We start from the raw sequence: 17,807 nt of genomic DNA on the forward strand, positions 1-17,807 counted from the left end.
TCCATGTGATTGATTCCTTTAAATGATTCCAACCCCCAGCAGTACAAAGTCTCCTGCACTTTGCCATTTACAAAGGTGCTGAATTCTGCTCTGTCTGTCCTTTTGCTTCCCCAAAGCACTTTCTCTGTCATTAACAGGTATTATCTTCTGTCCTGCAGGCCCTAGGACCTCCCCATCCTTCTGCCTGTCACCATCTAGCCCTACTTGAGCCAGTTTTCCCAGAACAAAGTCCCGATTTCCCAATCACTGCACTGAATACAAATCATAATGCACCATGACCTTTGGGTTGAAAAGAAAAATTTCTGTGTTGCCTCCCCAGGACACCAGGGAATAGCTGAGGTTAATGTTGACTCTTGTTTAAGAAGCTGAGCAGGGAATATTCTCACTGGATTCTTAATGCATTGTTGAGCCCCTGGTGAGACCAGCAGTTGGCTGCACCCCGCCAAGCAGTCAGGTTGGGCCTTCAACCCTTTTCATTGCTGAAAGCTTGGTGTCTGTTGACAAAACTTACCCAAAGGAGCTGAAGACTTTCCTGGTTCTTAGAAGAAAAATCAGAGACAGACAGCTAGCAGTGTGATGACTGATGGCTCATGCTGCTTCCCCTGTATCCCTCTCTCCTTTGCAAAGCCTAAGCAAAAACAGATTAATGCAAACCAATCTTTGGGCCCTTTTTTTCAGGTGGGAGCCTGGTGATGGTTGATCTTGATCAGTCAGGGTCATAGTACCTTTTCACCACTCTCACTCTTAGACACTCTCCTTTCCCTGATGATAAACTGTAACTTTCACCCTCACTCAGTGTCTGTGGGGTTTCATTTGTCACAATTGTGAGCATGAACCAGCCTTGGCCTCTGGTATCAGGAGCTTGTGTGACTGATTGTCCAGCACCCCTTGCTCCAATACCAAGGATTCAAAGTGTTTTGACGGGACTCTTTTGCAGTTCAGGGGATCACTGAGCCTCATTCCTGTAAACCCACTGCCATGTGGCTTCCATTTCTCTGAATACACAGGACATCTCACCAACAGAAATCTCAGGGTACTTTTTAGACTAGGTAGCTACTATGGTTTGAATTTAAAATGTGACCAACAGACTCGTGTTTTTGAGTGCTTGGCCCATAGCTAGAGTGTAGCACAAAAATAAAAGACCCATAGACAGATATTGGTTTCAAACTTCAAGCTGATGATCAGAAAACAAAGCAGATGGCCACTAGCTCTCAGCTCAAGCTCAAGCTGAAAGGGACGATCCACCCATGAGCTCTTCACCAAGCCTCAAACTGCCACCTCTCCTCATCATGGCTGGAGAATCCTGAGACTTCAATGTCTTCCCATCCTCTTTGATACTGAGCCTTCCTATCTTCAGTGTGGCTGGACAGTGAATGCCTGATACTGGAGACCTTGCTCCTGTTTTATATACATACCTCCCTAATGCTGGGATTAAAGGCGTGTGATTCCAGGTGCTGAGATCATCCTTGTGTGACCTCTTTCTCGTTAGTACTGGCTCAATCTTGTGTAGATCTGAGTGCCCTTGCACTTAAAGAAGAGTTCCATCTATCTCTTAATCCTGAGGCCTAGGATTAAACGTGTGTACCACCACCTGCTAGATTCTGGCCTCTGGGATTAAAGGTGTGTACCTGGCTTCTATGGCCTGTGGCTGACTGCTTTCTGAATCCTCAGGCGAGTTTAATAAATCATAAATAATATATCACCACACTAGAGGACTATTTTAAAGACTGTGGATCCTTTAGGGAATAGGGTCTAACTGGAAAAATTATTAGGGACAGACATGCACCTATATCATACTGCATATATTTGCCTGGACTTGTATTTTATTTGTAATGTTGTTATCATTATTACTGCTATGATTTGCTCATTTGGATTTTGTTGGTTGACACACAATCTTCCTGTGTAACCCAAGCTGTATTCAAACTCAGGATCCACCTGTCTCAACCTCCCAATTCTTTGACTAATTATGTTAGTCAACATATCTGTTCTCCTAGCCTTTTTTTTTCATTTTATTCCCTCTCTCTCTCTCTCTCTCTCTCTCTCTCTCTCTCTCTCTCTCTCTCATTCTCTGTGTGTGTGGTGTGTGTGTCTACTTTTTTTCATTTTATTCTCTATCTCTATTTTTTTTTCAATTTATTCTCTCTCTCTGGTGTTGACCCAGCCCCCTCGGGGTCTCTGTGAGTTGTTTTCCAACATAACCACAGGTACCTCCTGTCTAAGCCCCACCCACTAACATCTTGTTATGAACCTTTCTTGTTATTGAAACATTATGCCTTGCCCCCATCCCCTTCTTGCTTCGTTGGCCGTGGTCAGGGGTTGTGGTTTCCTTGTTTATGGTAGGGTGTGGGAGTGTGTTCTGCCATCAGGTGATGTTTTTCCCATTTCCTCTGCTGGCTGCAATAAACCGATGGCATTCGCTTCTACCGAATGTGTCTTTCTTAATCTGCAGATTCTCGCCTGGTCCGGTTCTATGGTTGCTGGTGCTGGCACTGGTGACACTCTGGGCGGGGGGTGTATGTATGTGTGTTCACCTATGTTTCTGTGTGTGTGTGTTGTGTGTGTGTGTGTGTGTGTGTGTGTGTGTGTGTGTGTGTGTGTGTGTCTGTGTATGTGGGGGTAGGCACACACATGCACAAACACACATGCACACTTGTGCACACATGCCATGACACACAGGTGGAAGGCAGAGGAAAAACTTTTGAAAGTCAGTTCTCCCCTCCTGCCATATGGATTCCAGGGATCACACTCAGCTCATCAGCCTTGGTGACCTCATCCTTACCATTGAGCCATCTCAACTAGCCCTCTCCTTAGACTCTTCTGCTCCCAGCTTCCTTTCTATCTCCATCTTAGTCTTTCTATACTCTGACTCTGTGTGCTTCTGTTTCTCTCTCATTTCCCCAGGTTTCTATGGCAAGTTTTCCATCACCCTCCCAATATACATAGAAATACTCTTGAGTTTCTTTTTCATTGAATAATTTATTTATATAAATGTGTGTTTTCGTGCTTGTGTGTAGACACACTAGATTCCAAGAATGAATCCATACAATTTTCAGACCATGACTATGAGGATTAAGGGACCAGGGCAGGGAACCAAGTAAATCATGATTCCAGAAACTAAGAAGGAATTTTCAGGGTTAAGGGGAAAGATATAGCTTCATGTATTTGCTCTTCCAGTTCCCTTCACCCCATAATAGGTGTGTTCATTCTCTATTGTGGGTCACTGAAGATGTGTCACTTTGGAGAAGCCCTTTTGTCGTCTCTACTTACATCAGCTTTCAGTTCTGTCCTTTCATCCCCAATGTTGTGTTTGCACCTGTGACTGTCACATCTGTAAACTTAGGTTTCAGGTGCAGGTAACTATATTTAAAGGGCTACAGATGCTACATATCACCTTCAGAGGAGGCCAGAAAAAATGCAGAAAGTGTGGAGGTGATCACAGTTCCTGTCTGCTGATAATGGCTTTCACAAGCCCAGCCTGTTCAGGGTTGCTCTCCTGCAACACACCTCCCAGGCCCTACCCAGAGCCCTACCCACACTCTGCTGGGTCCAAACTCCAGCTCTAGTCCTCAGGTGCTCTCTGGTAAAGCCTAACTTGCCACACAGGATTCAGACACACTCCTGTGCACCAACAATGGGACTGGAACAAATTCTCACTCTGCTGACCACCGTGGCCTGTGGGTTCCTGCTTCTCCTCCAAGTTCAGGGTGAGGCTCTCATGGGAGTGACTGGGAACCATGTCAGAGCTGCCAAAATGTGCAGAGGCAGAGTGGAGGCTAAGGGAGGAAACGGGCAATGGAGTACTGAAATGGTGGAGTTCATTGCTCAGTAACCCTGCACTTGTATGATGCTTCCCACAAGAGCCAGAGTGGGCCGCCCAAGCCAGAGAGCAGAGAGGCTACCTAACAATGCCCACCTTCAAGGAGGGAGCTCAGAATGAGGGGGTTTTGAGGAATGACAGATGAGCAAGACCAGACAATAAGCAGCCTCTAGATAGGGAGTCAGGACATTCCCTCCTAGGTTGATGGCTGGAGCTGCAGCTATGTGTACATACTAAACAACATGATGATATCCTCCATGGCCATTTGACTCTGATGTATCATTTCCTTGGCCAGAAGAGTAGCATGGCTTTCTCAGAGGTTTTCAAGTAAAGCTCCTTACTCTTGAGGATACAAGAGCTCAATCCTGCACCTGAAATTGGCTCTGGGAGGTCCCAGGGTGCTTTTTTACATCATCTATTTGTCCTGGCCTGAGACACCTGTGTGACTTGGCTTCCAGGGGAAAGTTAATAGCACTCTGTGCTTACCAAGTAGTTTCCACCTTATTTGGAGTTAAGTGGATAGAATTCCTGAACATGTCCCTCAGTCTTCATTCTCTCCTCTCAAGGGCTCCTCCTGAAGGCCCTAAGTCTTACCACCCTTTTCCAAGTTTCCAATTTCCACACACCTATTCTTCTTGCCTTACCTCCAAAGGCCTTTCTCCCTCACCTCATTTGACATTGCTCCCAAAAGTCACCAGGACCTTCCAGGTAAGAGATCTGCCTACCCTCTCTAATGGCTCCCATTTTAAATAGTGGTTGAGTTGAGCTTATACCAGGAAGCACCATTAACAAGTCATAGAAGTGCACAAATGTGGATTCCACCCTCTTCTGTCTCAGACACTCCTGGTTCTTCTACAGGAAACATCAAGGTCCCTAAGCCTTATACACAGGGTTCAGACGTTTGTCTAAGAAGAGATTAAGGCTTTGGCCCTTGATTTCAACCAAAATAATTACAAATCCATTCCATTTCTGGCACCACAATTTAACTCTTCCTGGCAAGGAGATCACCTCACACTACTACACAGTAGAGCTCCCTAATACCATTCAATGGGAGCATTCACTTCAAAAATAATCAGTTAATGCAACAAATCTAAAAATCATGGATATTATATCATATTCTTGTCCATTGCTGTAACAAGGGACATGAGGCCTCAGTAGCTGGTAACTGAAGTGAAGTCACATGAACAGAGATCTCATTCAGCATGAAACACTGTATCAATAGCATGTGACAGAGGAGAAGGTTCCTTTTGAATTGGACATCTTAATGGATTGGATAGCTGTGCCAAAATACCTGAACCCTCATAATGGTCAAAGGAAGTATCTTTGTTCAGATCACAATTTAGAGTTTAAAAATTTATGAGCAGGTAGCTGACTCTAGTGAGGCTCTGTTCAGGGCCTTCTATCTATGTCACCGCATGCCAATGGCATTTCACAGTAGATGAGCAGGAGAGAGATGATATGATGATACACCCTGGGAATGGTCATAGTTCCTCCTGTCTGACAGCTCCTCACTCTCAACACAAGACCTAACCAGTTTCAAAATCCAGCAGTAATCCCTGTGTGAGGGCTTCCATGGTTCAGTCACCTCTCACAAGATCATACTTCTTATAGGTTCCACAAGCTCAACAGCAGCACCCTACAGTAAGCATCCAGTATATGAATCTTTGGGGTACAAAACATACACAAATCAGTGCATTCCATTTTAGCCCCCAGGTTCATGTCCTTCTCACAGTGCAAACATGATGATCATGCCATGCTTCCAATCCCAAGGACTTAACTCCTGTGGGCATGATCCCAAAGTTCAAAGTCCCAAGCACCATCTGAATTTCAAGGAAAACTCCTTCTAGCTGAGAGCCTTTAAAGAAAAAAAAACAAGTTTGATGGTTTTAAAAATTAATGTTGTGCTGACCAGTTTTTGTCAACCTGACACAATCCTAGACATCTGAGAAGAAGGGCTCTCAACCGAGAAATCAATTCCAGGAGATTGGCTTGTAGGCCAGTCTGTGGGAGCATTTTCTTGATTAATTACTAATGTGGGAAGGCCCAGTCAACCAGGAGTAACAACTCCCCTGGGCCTTGGTCTTTCGTTATAAGAAAGCAGACTAAGCAGGCCATGGAGAACAAAACCAGTAAACAATATACTTCCATGGACTCTGCTTCAGCTCCTGCCTTGAGTTCCTGCCCTACATTCCCTTCAGGACTATAATCTGTAAGATGAAATAAACCCTTTTCTCCTCTAAGTACCCTTCACATGTGGTGTCTTCACAGCAATAGAAACCTGACTAGGACATTCCCGATGCAAAAAGAATGAACAGGCAAATAGAAAAGGGTATCAGGGCGCAAGCAAGAGAGACTTTCAAAACTGCAGGTCCAGCATGCTGTGCCCATGAGAGCAGGCAATGGGCCACAGGGACTCAGGTGCCCCCACCCCTGTCATGTGACACTGCTTGCTGTATTGGATACTTTCTTATTTCTGTGATGAAACACCTCGACCAAGGCAATTTAAGGAAGAAAGGTTTATTTGGGCTTACGGTTCCAGAAGGATACAGGTCCACAATGGTGAGGATAGCCCGGTAGTCAACCTCAGATATAGCTGAGAGCTTACATCTCAAACTACAAGAGAGTGAAACTGGGAATGGTGCATAGTTTTTGAAACCTCACAGCTCTATCCTCAGTGACTTCCTCCAGCAAGGCAAGGTCTTCTAAAAGAATCCAAACAGAGCAACCAACTGGGGAGCAAATATCCAAGTATCTGAGCCTATGGAGACCATTCTCATTCAAACCAGCACTCTGGCTGCAGCCTACCTAGTTGCTCTCTCAACTACTTTTGCCTACTTTTGCCTACTTTTGCCTCCCAGCTTTCATAGGCTGATGCTGCCAATTGCCTGTATTTGTACAGTTCTGAATCTCAAGAGCCATGGTCCCACTCTCACAGCTCGCAAAGCATTTTGGTGAGAAGTCTTGGCAGAGCTGCTGGGGTGGAGCCTCCCACATTTTTCTGAGAAATATCATTGGAACCTGCTGTGACCTTGGATTCTGTATCCAACATATTAGTACCAGGTAAATCCCCCAAGATATGCTGCTTGACCCCTTTGGGTCAGTGTCAAGAGCCAATCCTTGACTGGCTCACCCATGGCTAGAAGAGCATTATAACAGAATATAAGAAGCAGAATCCTAAAGCTACCCTGAACAACAAGCATGTGGAGTGCACTCATTCCCAAAACCTCCAAGCCTCTCTGCTTGTGATAGGAGGTTAGAGGAGGAAGATGTTGGCAAAATGTAAGACTTCTATGAAGTCTCCAGAGTGCCTTTCCCTTTGTTCTGGGGCATTCCTCTGAGCCCGGCTTCCTTCTGCCCGTGTGTGTGTGTGTGTGTGTGTGTGTGTGTGTGTGTGTGTGTGTGTGTGTCTTCACATTCTTACCAAAGTCCTTTTTGCTCTTTACATGGACATGATGTGAATTTTCAGATTTATAAGCTCTGCCTCCCTCTCCAGGGATTAATGTGAATTTCACTGGATATGGCCCAGAAGACTCGCACAGTTCCTAATATGGTTTACTTTGAAATTCCTTTTCACTATTAAAGTTAGCTTTCTATGAGCTTTACAGTATGAGTGCAATGACCCAACTTCTTCATAATACAGTGACACAGGTTCTCACTTTCTTCTGGGACTTTCTTAGTATATCTTTCCTTGCTATTGGCAACATTCTGGACATGACCATGTAAACCATCTATGAAGTGAAAGATCCTTCCTAGTCTTTTGTCATAGAGCCCTCACCATAGCAACTTACAATGTTCACTTTGCAGTAAAACAGGACTCTTATAGATTGTCCCTGCAAACCATTCAAATATTTGGCCACTATTGTGTTCTAATCCCATTTCTATATCTTTGGGTATTGTTATGAAGCAACCTCATTCTTGTTTTGTATTGCTATTACAAAATAACCAACACTGGATAATGTATTTTAAAATGTCTTCTTTAATTCATAGCATTGAAGGCAGAAAATCCATGATTAGTGATACTCTATGGTGAGCCTCTGGTCTTGGAGACCTGTCACAATGCATGGCAATGACATTCCATGGATGAATTATATGGACAGGTATCAACCAATAGACAAGAGAGGGGCCAAGCTGACTGTGATTACAGTCTGCTGCTAATCTCAGAGAAAGTAGCTCACTCCTGTGAGATTGAATTAGCTCCAAAAGACCAGCATAAAGCCTTTCAAGTCCAACCATGATCGAAACAACCTTCATTATGCTGCCTCTCTACAGATCTACCACCTCAGCGCTGCCACTTTTGGCAAACAAACCACAATAGAGAGACAGTACAAGCTTGCCCTCTCCGACACCCATGAGTGGTTGTGAATCCTGGCCTTTCTTGTAGCAGGTGACTTGAAACTAGTTGATCCATGTGGAACTATAATGAGTGGTGTAGCAATAGCTCCCTGAGTTCTTTGCTTCCCCCAGTAAATCCTGGCTTAGATCAGCCAATTCTATACAAGTGAAACAGAAAACCAGACGGAAGGTCCAAGGGAAGTGAGTGGCTGAGGAGAAAACAATAGCAAGGGAAGGTGCCCAGCCAGGATACAACCCCACCCCACCCCACCACCCCCCCACAAGCACATAGTGGGCTGGAGCTGCCTGAGGCCTGCACAGAATGGAGGAATGAGATGTCCTAGGACTGGGGAAAATACTTAATAATGCAACAGTGCCCAAAACCCATCTTCAACAATTTCAGGTCTGGCACAACCTAGAGGTACTTGGATTGCATCATTATTTGATGCAAACCACGGTTATCACATACGGTAATATTCTCTGTGAAGGTAGGGAAGGAGAATGAAAAACTGACAGATGATAGATAGATTATAGACAGACAGACAGAGTTAGAAGTTTAAACAGTTAATTCTCACTGTAATCATTTTTCTTTTCAAATTTTTTTCTTTGTATGCATGCTTGTGGCTTCTTTAGATTTGTTGTTATTGTTTATTTGTTTTATGTTTTGAGACAAGGTCTATCTATGTAACCCAAGCTAATCTTGAACTCATCTATAGACAAATATGACCTCAAACTTTTGAATCTGCCTGGTTCAACCCTCAAAGTGATGGAGTTACAAGCAGGTGCCATCTTGCCCAGACAATACATAATCTGTTTGGGTCTTGAGGTGGGGTTTGTTTGTTTGTTCTTTCTGTGTTCCTAGAGGTTAAAAAGCAAGGCCTCTTGTATTCCTGGCAAGCACTGGAACACTGATATACACTTCAAGCACCTTGGGTTGCTTCAAGTTTGAGGAAGATTGATGCGGAGTCTAGGGAATGCAGCCCAAGTAGCCTCAAACTCTCCATCCTCTTCCTTCAGCCCCAAGAGTGCTGCTGGGATTACAGGCTGTCTTCATACTCAGCTTAGTCAACTGCTGTTAATATGCCTATTCCAAATTATATCAATAGAAAGTGTTTTAATTAAGATTTAAATAAGATCAAGACTTTATAAATTAGATATGTTTATGGGATTTTTATTATAATTGGCCCTTATTAATTTTTATTGAAAATAGTTTTATTCATGCAATATATTCTGATTATAGTTTCTGCTTCCCCAGCTCCTTCCAGGTGCTCCCTACCTACCCAAATCTACATGCTTTTGCTCTCTTTCTCTCTCATTGGAAAACAAACAAGCATCTAATAATAATGGTTATTTTATTGTTGTTTTGTTATTATTAAAACAAACATTAGAACTGGGATTGTCATGTAATTCAATCTTGTTTATAATTCAAATAAAATAAATAAATAAATAAATAAATAAATAAATAAATAAATAAACATTAATAGGATAAAACAAACTAACAGGAAAAATGAGAGCCAAAGAAACCACCTAACACATACAGACACAAAGACACACATTTTCAAACACACTGAAATCCCATAAAAACACTAAAATGGAAACTAATATATAAGCAAAAGATGTGTAAAGATGAGAGAGAGAGAGAGAGAGAGAGAGCATTATGAGAGGGAAAATTACTACAAAAATTTCATTGCATTCATTTTGTGTTGGACATCTCCTGCTAGGCAAGGAGCCTGCACTTAAGTATGGTTTGTATGCCCAATGAGACTCCATTGGAGAAAGCTATTTTTTGCTCTGTGAGTGATTGTCAATTGGCAATAGTGTCTGGGTTAGAGATAGGGGCTTGTGTCCACTTCCCCTCTCAGTTCTGGGAACCCCATCTGGCTTAGACCCTGTGAAGACATTGTGTTCATATGTGTGTCAGTCCTGTTGTATCTAGTCCTTGTTTCCCTAGTGTCTTTCATCCCCACTAGCACTTAATAATTTTTGCTTCCTCTCCTGCACAGTTTCCTGAGACCTGAGGGGAGATATTTGATGGAGACATACAATTTAGGACTGAGTGCCCCAAGATCTCTCACTTTCTGTACATTGTAGAGTTGTGGTTCTTTTTATTTGTTCCCATACTTCAGAAGGAAGCTTCTCTAATGAGACATATAATTGAATGTCATTAGGAATTATTTTATTGCTACATTGCTGAAGAATAGAACTTGGTTTTCCACTAGGTCCCTAGGCTATCTAGGCTCAGGTCTAGGCCACCCAAACACTTTCTGGCATGGGTTGCATCTCATGGGGTGTGCCTTAAATCCAATAAGACAGTAATAGTTGGTTACTCCCACAACTGTTGGGCTACTATTGCATCAGCATAACTGGCGAGCAGGTCACTATTGTATGACAACCTTTGAGACAGAGTTAAAATATCATAACTACCCATTTCAGGGTTCACTTCAGTGGTTTGTCATTATTCAGAGTTCTCCCGATGTATCCACAAATCTTCACATTCAATACTCAAGAGTGATGATGTGAGGCCACTGTGACAAACAACAAGTGTATGGAAATAACGTTTGCTGTCCTTGGTCCTTAGAAAAGGCTGAGCTGAGGGTGCCAGTCAAGAAAAAAATCTTACTGTGGGAGCAGCTAATTGTGTAGGCCCAACCCTGATGTCACCTCTCCATTCACAGGCCAGGACTCAGCCAGTCCCATCAGGACCACACACACAGGCCAGATACAAGGCAGCCTCATCCACAAGAAGGGCCTAGATGTGGGTGTCCACAGTTTCCTGGGAATTCCCTTTGCCAAGCCACCTGTAGGATCACTGCGCTTTGTACCCCCAGAGCCACCTGAACCATGGAGTGGTGTGAGGAATGGGACCTCCTATCCGGCCATGTAAGTTTTCCTGAGGCCCTGGGATTGATGAGAACTGTGAACTCTGGGCCAGATGGCAGGAGTTCCTCATCTCAAGCTCACAGCATTTTTCCACTGTGCAGGGAGATTCCCAAGAGTGTTTTCAGGAGAACTTTTTTAACACTAAATGAGTGAGGTGACTCTGCTAACCTCTTAGTTCAGGGCTTATTCTCTGGATGGCATTGATCAGACTATTTCTAGTGTTCTCTAATATCCAAGGAAGGGTCTCTGGGAGAGGTTTGGGTTGACTCCTAGAACCTGTAAGATCCCCCAACTAATAGCATCAGAAACTAGGTCCCTGAAGATAACAATGGTAGCTCCTTGCAAATTCCACCTTCCACTACCACTGTGCCCTTCTTGCCTAGATGTCACTAAGCAAGATAAGTATATATGTATGTTAGGTACTTTTCTTATTGCTGGCACAAAATACATGGCAAAAGCAAGTTTACAAGGAAGAGTTTACTTTGGTATGTAATTCAAGGGGGAAAGTCATGGCAGCAGGAACATAGGGTGACTTGTCACATCACATTGCACCAATAGTGAGGAAGCAGAGAGAGAGAAATGAATGATGATGCTCAACTTACTATCTCTTTTCTATTTAGTTCAAGGCCCCAGCCAACAGAGTAGTACTGTCCACTTCTAGGCCATGCTGTCCTATCTCAAATAACCTAATCTAGAAACACCCTCATAAACAAGCCTAGACAGGTTTGTTTCCATAATGTTTCTAACTCTCATCAAGTTGATATTCAAGATGTCACAATATTCTTCTAACGGGAGATTATGGATGAGATGAGGATGCCAAGAGTCTGGACTTAGAATGAAGGAGATCTCGACTAACCAATGGGAAACTAGCCTCCACTCATTCATGAACTCCAGTGTCACACAGCTGTCCTGTTCCAGAACTGGTTGGCTAGAGGGAGAAATGGTGGATGTCAATGCCTTCAATCAAAGGTTGTCAAAGGGATTCCTAAAGATCATGATTTCCCACCCTCAGGAAGAATAGGATTCAAGCTTCTCAGCAACCTTAAGACCTTACATCTGGGCTCCATCTCAGCTTCTCCAGAGCCCATAGTTTGGCCTTGATGAGCAGGAACTTAGAGAACGATCCGTGTAAGCAAGACATCAGGAAGGAAGTGCATAGGGATATTTGGAAGCATATTTCCCTGAGGGTCTATTTCTGGGTAATCCTATGTCCCTGGGACTGACTGACTGCCATGGTTGGACACCAGGTGTCTGCAGGACATCACTGCAATGAATATGCAAGCTCTTAAGCTGTTGAAGATGACCTTGCCGCCCATCCCCATGTCTGAGGACTGCCTGTACCTTAACATCTATACACCAGATCATGCCCATGAAGGTTCCAACCTACCTGTGAGTATCAAGACATGCTCATTCTGGAGTAAGAGGACATTTCTTCTAGAGAAAGATTAGATCAGCCTGGGCCATGCTGCAGTGAACCCTGATGAGAACCCTCCTTCTTTAATCAAACCAATTACCACCTTGTGTCTAAATCTATTGATGCACAAGAGCGACACTTTGAAGTCACCAAAGACCTAGCCACTGATTTTCATTGAATTGATGAGACTTAGGAACACTTTTGGGAACTGGAGAGATGGCTCGGTAGTTAAGAGCACCGGCTGCTCTTCCAGAGGACACGGGTTCAATTGCCAGCACCTACATGGAAGCTCACACATGTCTGTTATTCCACTTCCGGGGCTTCTGTCACCCTTCCACACACATACATGCAGGCAAAACTCCAATTAAACATAAAATAGAAACATTTTTTAAAAGAAACATTTTTGATTAATTTTCATGGGACATAATGAAAGAAATATACCAATTATTCCCACAGAAAACTTTCTTAGAATAATGCAGCCAGGCTTTGATGCTGGCATGGACTCCAAACAGAGAGGAAGGCTAGTGTCCATGAGTATACTTGATCCCCTCACCCATAGAAATTCCAGTATGTCCAATTGGACATTTGTCTATGTGGGCAGCTACTCAAAGAAGTTGTACCAGCTCTGAAATGAAGCCAAGCTGAGATATAATGGAGACACATGGCACCTATCTTGACTTCTCCAGGTGATGGTGTGGATTCATGGTGGTGCACTGGTTATAGGCATGGCTTCCTTGTATGATGGATCCATGCTGGCAGCCATGGAGGATGTGGTGGTGGTCACTATCCAGTACCGCCTGGGTATCTTAGGTTTCTTCAGGTGAGTCTGGGACTGGCCTGGGCTGGGCAATGAGGCCTAAGAAGAATAAAGTCAGCCTATGATTCCTGTCCCTTCCACTTCTCAGCACTGGAGACCAGCATGCTAGAGGCAACTGGGGCTACCTGGACCAAGTAGCCGCCCTACGCTGGGTCCAGCAGAACATCGCCCACTTTGGAGGCAACCCTGACCGGGTCACTATTTTTGGAGAGTCTGCAGGAGGCACTAGTGTGTCTTCACATGTTGTGTCCCCCATGTCAAAAGGACTCTTCCACGGAGCCATCATGGAGAGTGGGGTGGCCCTGATGTCAAGCCTCATCTCAAAATCCTCTGAGGTAGTCTACAGAGTGAGTGCTCCCAACCACCCCAACCATTAACTGCCACCTCAGCTTTCACCCTCAGAAACCCTGGTTCTCTGTCTGACCAATGTGGACAGGGACAATGGAGGTACCCAGGCAGCTGCCCCTGTTCAGGAATTTCTGAAGAGCTAAAGGTTAAAATCTACTCCCTTCTGCTGCATACCGGCTTTGTAGCCCATAAAGCCATGCTGGGAATTCCTGATGTTATAATCAAAGCATGTCATCAGGAGTGATAGCTCCTCTGGCTGTCACCTCTAATCATCAAGGAAACAAATAATTTCACACCTGCCATAATCTACATACCTATGTACCTTATGAGATTTGAGGGACACCTGAACCCAAGTGTGGGACCTTAGAAAAATATTTTCCTGCCTGGAAGTCTGGGCCATCCCAGGCCTGATGTCTTTATAGGTGGTTGCCAACCTGTCTGGATGTGAGCAGGTGGACTCAGAAGCCTTGGTGAACTGTCTACGAGACAAGAGTGAAGAGGAGATTATGGCAATTAACAAGGTTGGAGTGAATGGTAGGATGGAGGGGCCTTCAACTCCCTGGATACTGACTTCATTTCATCCTTCATAATCTAGCACTCAGGAAGAGATTAACAACAGGATATGGTAAACCAGCTGTAGGACCTCAAAGACTGAGTGTGACAATCCTGGATAAGACAGACAGGAGTAGGCGACTGTAGTCTAACATCAGAACTGTCAAGAATCTGACCTTCCTTCCTAACAGCCAATGTCCCTGCAGGCCTTCAAGATCATCCCTGGCATAGTGGATGGTATCTTTCTGCCAAGGCATCCCAAGGAGCTGCTGGCCTCCGCTGACTTCCAATTTGTCCCCAGCATTATTGGTGTCAATAATGATGAGTATGGCTGGATCATCCCCTCAGTAAGGCACAAGTCCAAGGCCCTTGGTCTCTGGGAAGCCCACACTGTAGTGATATATTGTTTATGACTTATTAAAGATTGTCTGAGGGTACAGAAAGCAAAGCTAGCCACAAGCCATAGAGCCAGGCAACAGTGATACATACCTTTAATCCCAGCAGCCATACTAGAAAGCCATAGATCCAGGCAATAGAGGCACACACTTTTAATCCTAGAACTTGGGAGACAAGCAGATAGATCTCTCTGAGTTCAAGGCCACCCTGGCCTACACAAGTGAAGAACAACAGAGTTCACATCTTTCCTACCAGTACTTAAGATCACACCCCTTTAATCCCAGCATTAGGAAGGTGGAAACAGGAGAGATAAGGCTGGGCAGAGAAAGGAATATAAAGCAGGAGGATACAGGAACTGAGATCTCTTGCTCCTAAGTGTTTGTGGAGACAGGATTGCCATTTCAGCTTGACAGAGGTAACATCTACTGACTTGGCTGCTTTGCTTCTCTGATCTTCAGGCAAGCTTTAATAAGTTATAAATATAACCACACCACCCTATAGCTCCATGTGATCTTGACCACAACACAGACTCCTCTTTCCACTTAGAGCATGAGCACCACTGACTCCCAGAAGGAAATAGACAGACAGACCATAAAAGCTATCCTGCAGAGAAGGGCAGCACAGATGGTGAGGCTTCTGGGGTACTGTAAGTAAAACAAAGAACACCTCCATTGTATCCTGTTCATGCAACAAACGGCAGGAACAAAGACTGAACCATGATGGTACTGCTGGTTTGAGTGTCCCCAGAACTGGACCTTTCTTGATCTTACTTGTCTGATGTTGGGCCCTACTCTTCATCTTGAGGCTATGGCCTCACTGCCCCAATCCCTGTCTAACGTGACTCTCCTTTTTCACTCTGGGTTAGATGTGGCCTCCTGAATTTAGTGACCTGCTGATGGAAGAGTACATGGGGAACAATGAGGACCCTCAGCTTCTCCAAGGGCAGTTCAAGGAGATGATGGAAGACTTCATGTTTGTGATCCCTGCACTGCAAGTAGCACATTTTCAACGTGAGTACATCTGGAAGTGAAGCCTGATGCCTAGAGGCAGCTCAAAGCTGTGGTGCCCAGCTGAACTCTGGGGTGTCCAGCTCCCCACCCATGTCTATATTGGACCTCTGATAGCTGGCACTTAATGTCCCTCATCTAAGTAAATTTTTGGGACTTGTCTAAGACATAGAAATCTTCCAAATTTTACTTATGAGCAAGCTAAGTGGCAACAGTATCATAAGACTGTATAGCAAAGATTTCCAGGACCATGTTTAAACAAGTCCCTCCCTCAGCCTCTGCTCCAGCATGGGGTTTCATACATATCCAACCTCTATCCAGTTTTGTCCCTCAATCCAGCTAGCTATCTTGTCATCACAGTTGAGGAAGGACATCCCAAGCAAGGATGCACTTTCTCAGCCTGTCTTGCCTTCAGGTTTCCATGCCCCTGTATACTTCTATGAGTTCCAGCATCGGCCCAACTTCTTCAAGGACTCCAAGCCATCCGATGTGAAGGCTGACCATGGTGATGAGATTCTCTTTATCTTCAGATCATTTTGGGGAGGCACCCAAGGTGAGTCATCTTTATTCCCCAGGATTCAAGCTCCTCAAGTTTATTAAGATGGGGAAACTGAGGTTCAGAATAAAGACAGCATGGCTTGTGCACCATGATGTATCTGAAAAGGCTGATGTGAGATTAGAAACCCAACCCCCTTCCACTCCTGCCTGTGTTTCCTCCATCTGTCCCTACCTGCAAGGGCCGTGGGATCAGGCACGGATAAAGAATGGGTTGTTTTATACTACTTGTTTATTTGCGTATTTTGACTTTTTGAGGCAAGGTCTCCCTGTGTAGCCCATAATTCATGACAGTTCTCTTGTCTCAGTCTTCTAAGTGCTGACATTAGAAGCAAGCACCACAACTCCTACTATGAGAAGGGCATTCTAAAGGCATGATTATCCCCAACTTCCCTTGATCAAAAGGAAGGAGGACATTCTGGGGCATGAATGAGCCTGAAGGAGACAGAATGTGCAGGGAGTGGATTATGGGTGGGAGGAAAGGAAGGGAAGGGACCAGGCCCAAGAGCAGGCTACATCTGAGATGGTGAGTGTAGAGCTTGAGTGAGCAGCTGCATGAGAAGCAGGAGTCTAGACCCTTAAACTCCTCCTCTCTGCAGTTGACCTCACTGAGGAGGAGGAGCTACTGAGCAGGATGATGATGAAGTACTGGGCCAACTTTGCACGACATGGGTGAGAACATGCCCCTTCCTTAACCTCTAAGGAGTTGACTGACATCCAGGGCTGCCCTTGTGGTTAGTGGTTTCATTAGCAATCATGGGTCTTTCATCACATGACAGCCTCATCCCCACCTCAGGATCCACTTAAGACAATTGTAGGTGCTGGTAGCTGAAGATCTCCCAGTGACATAGACGCAGAGTCGAAGTGTTGCGATATTATTCTTTATAGCGTGCCTCTGAAAGGAGGGGGGAAATCGGGCCAGGTATCTTTGTTCCTCATGGAACAGACAATATAGTAAGATCTTTTTTTCCTACGTCAGTATACCTGACTCTAAATTTGTAATTCCGTAACTGCTTAGACCCTGACCCAAATCAGAGGCTATGGTCCAAGTTCAGAAGAGCCTAAAGTAACCTTCAATCTCCCTACTGGGAGGATTTGTCCATAGGAACCCCAACAGTAAAGGTCTGCCCACCTGGCCCATGTTTGACCATGATGAGCAATACCTGCAGCTGGACATCCAGCCTGCTGTGGGCCGGGCCCTGAAGGCCAGAAGGCTGCAGTTCTGGACCAAGACTCTGCCCCAGAAGATCCAGGAGCTAAAAGAGGTTAAAGGCAGTCACGGAGAGTTGTAGCACCTGGAGTCAAGTTGCAGTTTGTCCTGAGTTCAAGTGGGTGTATTCTGAAGTTTCCAAACACCTTTAGAAGAAATAGAAGGGATCTTCAATTTTATGTAGTCATCAGGTTCATGAACCCATTAATTCTGAAATCTCCTCTACATGATATATGTTCCCTGATAAGCCTGATATGGGTCACTTCTGTTACACACAGCAAACACACAGGAGGCTATTGATGGGGGAGTCCCAATAGACAATACCTTCCTCCATGCTCAGCAGGCAAGGGTCCCTCCCTCCTTCCCTCCCTCCTTCCCTCCCTCCTTCCCTCCCTCCCTACCTTACCTCCCTTCACCTCCTTTCCTCTCCTCTCACTTCTCAGGCCTTCCACTACTAGTGACGTACCTTGGGGAGGATT

The 17,807-nt window shown here is 44.7% G+C and overlaps 1 protein-coding gene across 1 annotated transcript; it reads left to right on the forward strand.

The window, feature by feature from the left end:
* Positions 1 to 3,631: 3,631 nt before the first annotated feature.
* Positions 3,632 to 17,410, forward strand: LOC100770313 (pyrethroid hydrolase Ces2e). The gene is made up of 12 exons (XM_027405771.2): positions 3,632 to 3,704; positions 10,825 to 11,029; positions 12,277 to 12,418; positions 13,130 to 13,263; positions 13,349 to 13,607; positions 14,031 to 14,129; positions 14,367 to 14,507; positions 15,103 to 15,183; positions 15,422 to 15,566; positions 15,979 to 16,116; positions 16,718 to 16,790; positions 17,224 to 17,410. Exons 1-12 carry the CDS (start codon positions 3,632 to 3,634, stop codon positions 17,408 to 17,410), a joined length of 1,677 nt encoding a protein of 558 aa, XP_027261572.1.
* Positions 17,411 to 17,807: the final 397 nt, after the last annotated feature.

This window comes from Cricetulus griseus, chromosome 3 (genome assembly GCF_003668045.3).
Source record: "Cricetulus griseus strain 17A/GY chromosome 3, alternate assembly CriGri-PICRH-1.0, whole genome shotgun sequence".
In the NCBI taxonomy this organism is placed as follows: Eukaryota; Metazoa; Chordata; class Mammalia; order Rodentia; family Cricetidae; genus Cricetulus; species Cricetulus griseus.